Source organism: Mus pahari, chromosome 4, assembly GCF_900095145.1.
Source record: "Mus pahari chromosome 4, PAHARI_EIJ_v1.1, whole genome shotgun sequence".
Lineage (NCBI taxonomy): Eukaryota > Metazoa > Chordata > Mammalia > Rodentia > Muridae > Mus > Mus pahari.
In genome coordinates, this window is record NC_034593.1 from 75,271,791 (window position 1) to 75,283,208 (window position 11,418).

Here is an 11,418-nt window from a genome sequence, read left to right on the forward strand (position 1 = left end):
AACATGGCAGCATCCAGGCAGGTGTGGTGCAGAAGGAGCTGAGAGTTCTACATCATCATCTGAAGGCTGCTAGCAGAATACTGACTTCCAGGCAGCTAGGACTAGGGTATCAAAGCCCATGCCCACAGTGACACACCCACTCCAACAAGGCTACACCTCCTAATAATGCCACTCCCTGAGCCAAACGTATATAAACCATCACAGGAGTGTTCAATATTACCGATGTTACCAGAAAGATGGTCCAGTTGGCTTTAAGACCTAGACTCCCTTCTCTCAGGACGGCTTAGACAGCAAGAAAGAGTTCAGTACCTGCTAGTTACCTCATCCAATTGTCTCATCCATGGCTCTACTTCCTCACAGAGAATGGGCTCTAGAAGGAGGGCTTGTTGACAGTAACAGCAATGTTAACAGCTTTAAGCAATGCTTCCATAATACCTAACACATGCCTAGAGCCCAGCAAAGCCTAAGTCCCCCTCACCTGTCTCACAGGGAGTCAACTTCCTAAGTGACTAGCAAGGAGTGTGGGACAAGAGTTGACAGCCAGTTGCATACGCCAGCAAGATTTTGATGAAAGGACACTGATATAGCTGTCTCTTGTGAGGCTATGCCAGTGCCTGGCAAATACAGAAGTGGATGCCCACAGTCATCTATAGGATAGAACACAGGGCCCCCAATGGAGGAGCTAGAGAAATTACCCAAGGAGCTGAAGGGGTCTGCTACCCTACAATATGAACTAATCAGTACCCGCAGAGCTCGTGTCTCTAGCTGCATATGTAGCAGAAGATGGCCTATTCGGCCATCATTGGGAAGAGAGACCCCTTGGTCTTGCAAACTTTATATGCCCCATACAGTGGAACACCAGGACCAACAAGTGGGAGTGAGTGGGTAGGGGAGCAGGGCAGAGGGGAAGGTATGGGGGACTTTCGGGATAGCATTTGAAATGTAAATGAAGAAAATATCTAATAAAATAATTAAAAAAAAAATAAGAGTTGACAGCTAGGATGTAGGGCCTGGGATTCCAACAGTACAGCTAGATTTGTCAGGAAGCCGGCCAGCCACTTGGGGTCAGGTAGTGCCCCTCTGAAGGCAGGAAGCAAGCAAGCGCCACGCCCCTCTCCTGGTTGGTGCTCTCTGTACACACTGGGGTTTATTCCCCTCTTGTTCCAGCTGTCGCTCCTACCTGCTCCCTCTGGCATGTCTTTGGTTCCCAGGGCCTTCAATGGTTTTCTGCTCTCCTTTCAATATGCCTTCAAGATGGTTGCAGCCACTGCTGGGGTCAGTAACCTTGTCTGAAGTCCCGCCCCTCATTACTAAGTACCAAGGAGCTGCCCGAGCCTTCTGTGGAGACAGGAAAATGCCCTGCAAAGCTTGTATCGGTGCGTGCGTATATGTGTGTGTGCGAGTGTGTGTGTGATTATGTAGGGGCGGTGGAGTGTGAGAACATGGTGCACGTTGCAGAAGTATTGTGAGTGTACATGAGGTGATCATAGAAAGACTGAGGATGCACATGGCAGCTGCAGATCGTATGTACAGAAGCACTTTGACCCCTGATCTGCACCAGCCCCGAAAACCTCTCCCTCATCTGTCTCCAGCAGCCACTCCAGAAGGCAGCTTGCTATAGAGCCAAGTCGCAGGAAGGTCACTGTTTGACAGCGACTCTGATTTGTAGCCCTCTGTCTGATTCTGGAGAAGCCAAGGGGCAGACTGTTCACCGGTCACTGAGAACAACAGCCTGAACTTGCTATAGTTTCTGTGGCCAGCAGCCTTCCGAGGAACCTGCCTTCATATAGCATTTGGTACACACGCTGGGTCGCTTTCCCAGACCCCACCTGTCTAAAGGTGTCTGCCAAAGACGGTACCCAGCTCCCCTGCTAAAATAGGCTTGGAATTAACTGGCCAGGGTTTGTTCTTGTTTGCATTTTCTCCATGGTGTGCAGGAATGTGTGTGGAGGGGGAGCTTTGAGTGTATTCATGAGAACTGGGAGTGTACACAGCTATGTGTACACCTTTGGTGTATGCACCACTGTGTGTGTGTGTGTGTGTTGGTACTGCATTTTTGTAACACTACATAAAGGGGTGTACATGTGGGTGTGTGCATGTGTGTGTGGGGGTGTGTGTGTGTTTAGGTGTGTGCCTGCCTATTCCTGTGTTTTTTGACAAGCACACATCATGGACAGAAGGGGACTGTGGACAGGAAGCTGTCATGCACAGCAATAAAGATATTCATGCTTCTCCGTTGGGTCCTTGGATGTCCTCATTCTTTATGGTCCCCACAGAGTTGAAGTCGGGACACCTACAGAAAGCAATGGCTGTGCCGAGGAGTCGCTTCTGTGGCTTGAACAGGTGGTTGGAAAAGCCAGACTCTCTAGGGAAGGGAGTAAATGACTTTAGAACAAGACGTTCTCGATGGTTCCTCTTTGTGGCCCCTTGAGCTTGGAGAGGTCTCAGGGCATCTCTGGGACACTGGGAGGCCATGATCCTTTTCCTCTTGCTGTTTCAAGCCATCTACAGACACCTGTGGGCCTGTCAGTCGCAAAGACCAGTGCCTCAGAGGGGTAAAGCCAAGGCCCTGAGTTCCAGCTGAGAGGTGTACCAGAACTTAATCTGGAACCCTGGCAGCCACTTTCCAAAATTAATGGTTGGTGAAATGAGAACAAAGAGAGGCAAATAGCCCCTTCCTACCACACGGTCCCTGGTGACGGTAGCTGCAGTGGCTGGGTCTCCAGGGTGTCACCACTTTCAGACCAATGATAGTAATTTTCTTCCCCTTAACACCCACTGCCTCACACTGAGGGTCTTGGAGAGCACGGAAGTCAAAGGAAAATGATAAGCTGCGCAGGGGTTCTCTCTGTGGTCTTGTTTTCTGCCGCCCATCATTCTGACAGAGTGGTGCTCAGAATTACCAGAGGACCTACAAAACAGTGTGTCTATGCCTTCGGGTTCAGCTTAACGCCTACTGGAAGGAATTGGACAGACAGCCTTGCCCCTGTCAAATGTGTGCCCAATCGCCAAAGCTCACAGGACAATAGTGGGCAAGTGAAGCCTGGAACTTCGGGACAGCACTTTCTCAAATCAGCGCTGTCTGGTAGTAGCCACATTGCCCCCGCTGCAAAGGACCGAACCTCGTGGGAAGGGAACTTTTACGTTAAGTCAACCTCATTTTAAATGTAAACGACTTGACATGCTTAGGGGCTGTTGGGATAGACAGCCCAGGCCCAATCAACAGGAAACTGCTAGTTCATTGCTCTCCGGCCAGCCAGGCTCATTCCTCCGCCCACCCAGCACCTGCTCTGGAGAGGCCCTATTTGGATCTACAGGACAAAGCTACGCCCAGCTGGAGTCTTTGCAAGGAAGCCTCTGCACTGTGGGACCTGCAGGTGGGAAGTGGCCTTTGTTATTGCGGAACCAGCAAAACAAGATTGAAGAGGATTAAACAAGACTGTCTGTCCGATTCCTTCCAGTAGCTAGAAATTCTATCCAGTGGAAACAATGAAGGAGGGGGGAGGGTCTTTGACATCCTGGGGTGGCTAGACTGCTGCCTAGGCACACTGCGGAGTGCTTTCCCGCTACCCGGGGCTCTGCGGACAGTTCCAGAGACCCATCTGAGAGATGTGCAAACTTGTCAAATCGGAACGTCTGTGGTCCAGGCTCCCTCCCAGTGCTGAATGACACCTGAGCAACGGAGTCTGTTTCTCAGGGACAGAGAGGTGGAGGCCCGGACTCCAGAGGGCTAGGGAGGTGCTGACTGAATCAGTACTGGGCGAAGCCGCTCCTCTGTTGCAACCCTTGCCAGTCTGACAGGCTCCTGCAGAGTTACATCACTTCCTAAAAATCAGGCAAACACCTCTCCTTCAAGTGAGCACCGACCCAAAGGAGCAGGAAACAGGAAATGTGCGCGTTGGAGGGAGGCCGGGGCTTCGCAGCATCCTGAGCGCGGGCGAGCCAGCTGACATGACCGTGCCCTGTGCTACGTTGGTCTTGGCCCTGGGATTCGCGTTTGGTCAATCCAGCCAGGGTAAGCAACCTCCAGCTGGGAGGGAGGATACGCTAGCCTGTGGGTGCCCGGGGCTACCGGACTCTTTGGGGAGAGTTCCACCCAGAAAACCTAATCCTTTCGGTGAAACTTAAAAGCAAAGAAAATTAAACCTGTCTTTGGGAAGGCAGGGCTGGAGAAGAGCTCTTGCTTTCATCGCAGCCTCTTTCCTTTGCTCTAAACCTCTGGCTATCTTTGCCTTTTATGATCCTTGTAATTTATCAACTTTACTGGGCATATTAAAAAACCATAAACTTTTCTGGCAGTTCATGGAAAAGAATGTTCCAGTCTACTGAAAGACAGAAGTAATGGTTTCACTTTAATAGCTGAGAAGTCTGCCGGTTCCAGAAACCACTTGGGCGGTGAGGGATCTGGGGAAGAAACGAAGCAACTAGGGCTTGGAACTTACAGCGGAAAGCATTTGGGAAAAGATGCAAATTTGACATCAGCAGAGGAGTCAACAGACAGCCCTTGAGTAACATCCAGATAATTATTTGATATGCTGTTCTTTGATCTTAGTAAAATGGGGGCTATTTTCTTTGCACCCATTGTTACTAATGGACATTTGCTTTCAAGGATAATATGATTATAGGCAGTCAAATGTATTGGAATTAATTGATTTGTGTGTGTGTGTGTGTGTGTGAATTACATATCATACACCCCAATCCCACCAATTTCCTAGTCCTCCCACCTCTGTCCTCCATTCTTGTAACCTTCCCCAACATCTTGCCATGGAAGCTGCAGTGTGTCACATTATGTCATACAAGTACTACATCTCAATACCTTAGGGTGAGCAGCAGCTGACTGGCTTTCTTGGCAGTTGCTACAACAAGCTAATGCCCTCTCCATTGCCTCTGAAGTCTGATGACTTGTCCTTGGTAAATACACTCGCAGTCATGGTTTCTGTGGGTGGGTTAGATAATGCCTGCTTCTAGGGAAGGGCTGTATCTAAAGCAGAGGAACCCGTGCTGTTGTTTAGAAAGGATGGGTGACAAGAGCCACTGATGATGTCACAGAGATGCAGCTTACTGAAGGTTGGCAGGCACATCTCTTTCAGCCTAGCAGAACCTCTGTCAGGGCACTCTTTATGTGGGGAACCCAAGTGTCTGAAGTAGAAAGTGAAGGGTGTGTGTGTGTGTGTGTGTGTGTGTGTGTTTTTCAAGTGGGATAGGGAGTCTATGCTTGCTTTGTGCACCGTGCTTTGGCTCCGAAAGGAGTCATGAACACGCAGGGACAATCCTCTTCCGTTTACCTTTGATTTTCCTAAATGCTGTCGAGCTTAGCATACACTAGGAACTCAGTGATTGCTGATAAATATTAAAAGCATCCCAGGGATGGCTATGACGCTGAACTTCATGACTCACAGAGCCCTGAAAGCAGGTGGCACAGGAGAGTCAGGAGTCAGCGGTGAAAGCTTGGTTGCAGACTTGTGCAGAGGTCTCCATAAGCTACTGCGCTTCTTGGGCCCTTCCTGTATCCCCAACATCTAAGAGATGCAAAAATACAACTTGCAGAAAGCTAGCTAATAAAAGCTGCTTACTTGGACATTAGTCAAAGGAAAGGCTAGCATTAAAGCTTAGTTCTTAAACTAATCAGTGTATATCTTCTTGCGCCAGTGGTGCTTAAGAATATGAGTTAGATCGTAGGACGTTTATATCTTTTAGTTATTTTTTGAAAAGTGTCTGGGGATGTCTAGGAGAAAAATCCAGTCTCCTGGACAGTGGCACTCTCTAGTACAAGCACATCCTGAGATCTACCCCAAATGAAGCCTTTGTGCCAGCAAACAAGCGGGCTCATCCCTGTGTGTCGGCCTCTCCTTTGATAGCTAGAAAGCCTGGCTCAGAATTGAGAACCATCCCAAGCGAAATTACCCCCCTGGAAAACAAGCAGGAGGCAAGCAGGAAACCAGCTTTCCTTGGGTTTTGACCAAGTTGATGAGCATAGTGTAGACAATGCATCCCAACCAGCGTAGGGCCTTCAGAAAGCTGGAGCTGGGGTGCTTATAGGAAGACCAAGCTTTGTGGTTCCTGCAGATTAGTGACAGAGTGTCTTTGTTCGTGTTGGCAGAGACCTGTCCACAGGGAAACGAATGGTTAGAGTGGTGTTAATCGCGTGAGATGCTGTAAGGGAAATAGGGCCTGAAATAGATGCAGAGTGAGCAATCAGAGAAGCTGGGCATTAGCTTAGTTAAGGCCAGAGGCAAGATGAGCCAAATGCCAGAGCCACTAGGTGAGAGGCTTTGGGGTGTGGGAACCTGGAGAGAAAGAATGAACGGTCCACGGTCCACGGTCCACGCACAGAGGCACAGCTGAGAACTGATGGGGAGGGGTTACAAAGAAAAGAAGAGTACAGACGAAAAGATAAATTCTGATATTGGTGGTGCATGCCCGTGACCCCTGCATGGGATGGGGGTGGGGGAAGACAGAGGTCAGTGCTTACTTGGTCATATAGTCTCAGCAGCAACAACAACAACAACAACAACAACAACAACAGCGGGTCAAACCAAACAGGGGATGAGACTTAAAGTCCCTCAGTGTCTAGAGTTCTAAATTCCAGGAAAGTAGGAGAGAGAGGGCCTTCTGGGATGAGTTCAGTTCTGCGAAGACACACTGTGCCCCGTGCTTGGCCAACCCTCTACAGTTTGCACCACCCTCAAATGCTGCCCACAGTGTGGAGAAACAGGAACCACGCGGGGCAATCTGCACTTAGCTCGCCCACTGAGCTTTTGATTTTAGTGATCATTATTTGCATTTCTAGAGAGTCTAGCATTTGTAGTTTTTCTTGGCTTTTTACTTAAGCTAACGTATTTACTGCTCTCGCTCACGGTATGCCAACTCTTACCTACTGGACGATTTTCTTCAACTCCGGCTGTTTGCTGTGTCTGCTCACCTCCCAGTTGTGAGGGAACTGAGGCCAGCGCCTGGCATGCAGGGAGCGACTCACCTGTTTAATTTAACTCCAGATTCTCCCCACCAACCCCTAACTCCTGGAAAGTACAGCATCCCTCCTCTGTCCTACCCACTAGGAATGAAGCCACTCATGTGTTGAGCTTAGAGGGGATCATGACTGGACCTCAGCTACACCACAGCCATGGGACAGGCAGACAGTAGGACTCAGTCCTCAGGTGAGGTCAGTCAATAAGCAGGAGTAACCATAGAGCCAGGAGGGTGGCCAGAGAGAAAGGTAAAGATGACTAAGCTAAACTGAACATCTCAGGAAGCTTGGCTTCTACAGGACCAGGCTAGTCTCAGTGACACTGAGTGCTGAATATTGTTAACTACCCCTAACACACCCTGTAGGCAATGGCCTGATGTTCTAGCTCTAGCCTTTGACACAGTTATTGGGTAGGTGATCCTTAAAAGCATTATATTATATGGTCTCAAAGACTCTGGGGCCCAAGTGTTTGTTTGAGGCAATCCCCAAGACCAGTTAGGTGTTGGATTTTCATTTCCTCTACAATCTTGTTTGTTTACTGTCTTTTTTTTTGGGGGGGGGGGTTGTTTTATTATGTTTCTTGAAATAGGGTCTACCTCTGTAGCTCAGGCTAGCTCAGAGTCATAGTTCTCCTACCTCAACTCTCTTAGTGCTAGGGTTCTCAGTCACCTTTGCCCCTTCAGACATGATAGCCATGCCTTCTTGAGGTTTCTTTATACATTTAAAGGCAATGTCTCCTATTTCATCTGGGATTTCTAGCTGCTGCTCAGTGGGAACATTTTCTTAAACAGATCGGGTTGCTGGAGAGGGTAGCTTGGAAATATCTTTACTCTGCTGTCCTGAGGGTTTATTTCTGGTCACTCTCAAATGTGCAGGAACGAGGCCAAGCCAACCATGTTGACTTTACCAATTGTAACACTGTGTGTGTATGCACGCATGCACGAAAGTCAGGGAAGGGGGGTGGAAACTGTCCAAATGTCCATTCACAGAAAAGGGTTGAAGCAATTTTGCAGTTTTAGAATGAGTACCACAGAGCGGGCTTGATGAACCTGAGCTACTGGTATCAAGCTGAATCACGCTCAAAATAATACTGGCCAAACCCAGGGGTTGGTGATTAATATGCACAGATCGAGCATTTCATCTGCTTGGGAGCTGAAGGAAGAGGATTGCTTGAGCTATGGAATCTGATTCCAGCCTGGGCAACACAGACCCCCAGTGCAATATTGTGATTCACAGAATAGTCGTTTTTTTTTTTTTTTTTTTTTTTTTTTTTTTAAAATTATTTTTTTTTTTTAGAATAGTCGTTTTTTTTTTTTTTTTTTTTTTTTTTTTAAAGATTTATTTATTTATTATATGTAAGTACACTGTAGCTGTCTTCAGACACTCCAGAAGAGGGCGTCAGATCTTGTTACGGATGGTTATGAGCCACCATGTGGTTGCTGGGATTTGAACTCCGGACCTTCAGAAGAGCAGTCGGGTGCTCTTACCCACTGAGCCATCTCACCAGCCCCAGAATAGTCGTTTTTATCTCAGGTTTTTAAAGTGCCATGGCCTATGCTTGGATAGAGTCATAAATGCATATAAAGTGTGAATAACTATTAAGTACTTATCTGTGGGAGTAAGAGAAAGCAATGATATTAAGCATGGATATCTATCTTACTGAGCTTACTTTCAGTATAGTAAAATATCTGAGGAAGAGCTGGGAACATAGCTTTGTAGTGAAGAGGCCCTAGGTTCAATACCCAGTACCTACTAACCAACCAAATAACCATTCATCCAACCAACCAACCAACCAACCAACCAACCAACCATCCATCCATCCATCCAACCAACCAACCAACCAACCAACCAACCAACCAACCAACCAACCAAATGACACAAAAATCAAAGTAAACAAATGAGCAAAGGGAAGGTAAATCATCTGAAGTATTCAACTTTTAAGGAAGAAAGATTTAATTTAGCTCATGGTTTGAGTCTGGGTCAGTTGGCCCATGTTCCCTTTGGGCCTGAGGTAAGGGGTACGTCATGGCAAGGAGTCGGTGGTGTAGAAAACTGCTCACCGTGGAGCAGCTGGGAAGCGAGACTGGGTCGCAGAATCCCCTTGAAGGCTATGGCTCCAATGACCCAATTATTCTCTACTGAGTGTGACCCAATAAAAATTCCATCATCAGATAATAGTACCTGGCAACCAAGCCTTCAATACATGGTTTTGGGGGAGCATTCTAGAGCCATATGATAACAATACCTGTAGTACTGTTTCCGTCAGACGAAAAGGATGACAGGAGCTGGAGAGATAGATCATAAGAGCTCGTTTTGTTTTGTTTTGTCTTTTCGAGACAGGGTTTCTCTGTGTAGCCCTGGCTGTCCTGGAACTCACTCTGCAGACCAGGCTGGATTACCAGTCACCTTGCCCTTCTAGACATGATATCCTGGCTTTCTTAAGATTTCTTTATACATTTAAAGGCATGAGCCTCTGCTCACTAGTGCTGGGATTAAAGGGATGTCCCACTAGGCCCAGCTAGAGCTCTTGATCTTCTTGTAGAAGACTGGAGGTTGTGTCCCAGCCCTCAAGTCAGGTGGTTCCCATATGCCTGTAACTCCAGATTCGGAGAATTTAATGCCCTCTTCTAGCCTGTATGGGCACCCAGGCAAACACACAGACACACAGACACACACACACACAGACACACAGACACACACGCACGCACACACTGACACACACACACAGAAACACACACACACCACAAATACAAAATAAAGTTAAATTAAAAATTGAAGGAGATAATCCAGGGCCTAGCAGAATCTGAGCAATGGACTGATTGGGATCCAGCCTTCACCCTTTTCTCCTGGCTGTGGCGCTCCGAATAGCCTTTATAATTGTAAATTTGTAAATGTTCATGTTACAGAAATCAGCTCTCTCCCTTGGGTCTTAATGGTGATTTTTTTTTTTGGTAGGCCTCCTTTTAAGTTTGGATTTACAAATCTTTCCTTTCCAGTTGTCCACTTCATACACCTTAGCTCTTCTCTTTCCTTGTTCCCTGTTCCCCGGGCTGTCAGACCATACCCTTGCAACTTTCATCCGCCCTCGGGCTGGGTGTACCTCCCCAGTTCTCACCCCTCTGCTGGCATCTCCACCCACCTGTAATCTTGCGTTTCCATCATCACTCCCCTTGGGTACATTATGGGTGGTGTCAGCTGCTCATCACGTCTGAAACAGAGCTCATCTGTGCTCCCCAGTGGCTTGAAACCACCCTGCGTCTTACCTGGGCTGCTCTACCTCCCAACATCTTAAACAGCCTCATTGCCTCAAGTATTACCCCCACCCCCATCCCATTTCATATTAACCCAGAGCAATTGTTTTGTAACAAAAATGCAAACATCTTCTCCCCACAACCCCCATCAGTGCTTTCTTCCTGGGCTTAGAGCCCACACACCCTGACCTCATGATAAAACATCATGTGAACTGGGCCTGCATTCTCTTCTCACTTCACCCTCTCCACATCCCACCTTTCACCTGATGACGCAACCACCTAACGGTGCCAAGTTGTGTGAGACTACTGGACCTTTCTATGTGCCAGGCCCTCTACTCTGAGGTCTTTGCTTCATGGATTTCATAAACGGAGACTCCATCATTTGTGAAGATGTTCTGAGGGCAACCCCAGATACAACAAATCTCTTTGCTTCCCACACTCTTGTGGCTCCTCTCTCTGTGCATGCACACTGTACAGTTTCTATTCATTGGAATTATAATTGCAGATTTGGATGCTATTGTCCTGACTTAGTCATTTCCCTGGGAGGCAAGTGCCTGGCCTGGCCTCGTTCACCCTACTTAATAGCTCAGATTTAGTTTAGTGCATGGCATGGGGTCTAGGAGACATACTATAAAATGTGTTGCCCGGCTGGCTGAGTGAATGGAAAAATCTTTACTATAGTCAATTTCTATAATACTAATACCTAGCTCATCATTGTTTTAGCTTATCCAGTTTCCTAAGTCTATTCCAAAATATTACCTATCCCAAATCTTAGATGTGGTGCTGCAGACCTGTAATCTCAGCAATGGAAATCTGAGGCAGGAGGATTATGAGTTTGAGGCCAACCCTGTCTACCTAGCAAGATCTTGACTCACTGAGACAACAATGTCAGGCCAGTGACATGACTTGGTGGATGAACTGCTTACCATGCAAGCATGAAGACCGGAGTTTGGGTCTCCAGCAGCCATGTAAAAGCCTGGCATGGAGGCGTGTATGTCTGTAACCTCAGCGCTGGGCGTTGGACATAGGTGGCTTCTAGGGACTCGATGGCCAGCCAGCCTAGCCAAAATGACAAGCTTTGAGCTCAGCTAGAGATCTTGTCTCAAAAGGTAAGGTGGAGATCAATAGAGGAGGACACCCAACCTTGACCTCTGGCCAACACACACACACACACACACACACACACACACACACACACAC

At 47.7% G+C, this 11,418-nt stretch overlaps 1 protein-coding gene across 1 annotated transcript in view; it reads left to right on the forward strand.

Annotated features, from left to right (window-relative positions):
• The first annotated feature begins 3,883 nt into the window (after positions 1–3,883).
• The window catches only part of Tmem154 (transmembrane protein 154), a 36,738-nt gene continuing 29,203 nt past the window's right edge, over positions 3,884–11,418 (forward strand). Inside the window, exon 1 of the mRNA XM_021197187.2 lies at positions 3,884–4,015. Coding sequence (XP_021052846.1) covers positions 3,952–4,015 — 64 coding nt within the window. The 5' untranslated portion in view covers positions 3,884–3,951. The remainder of the gene's footprint in view (positions 4,016–11,418) is intronic.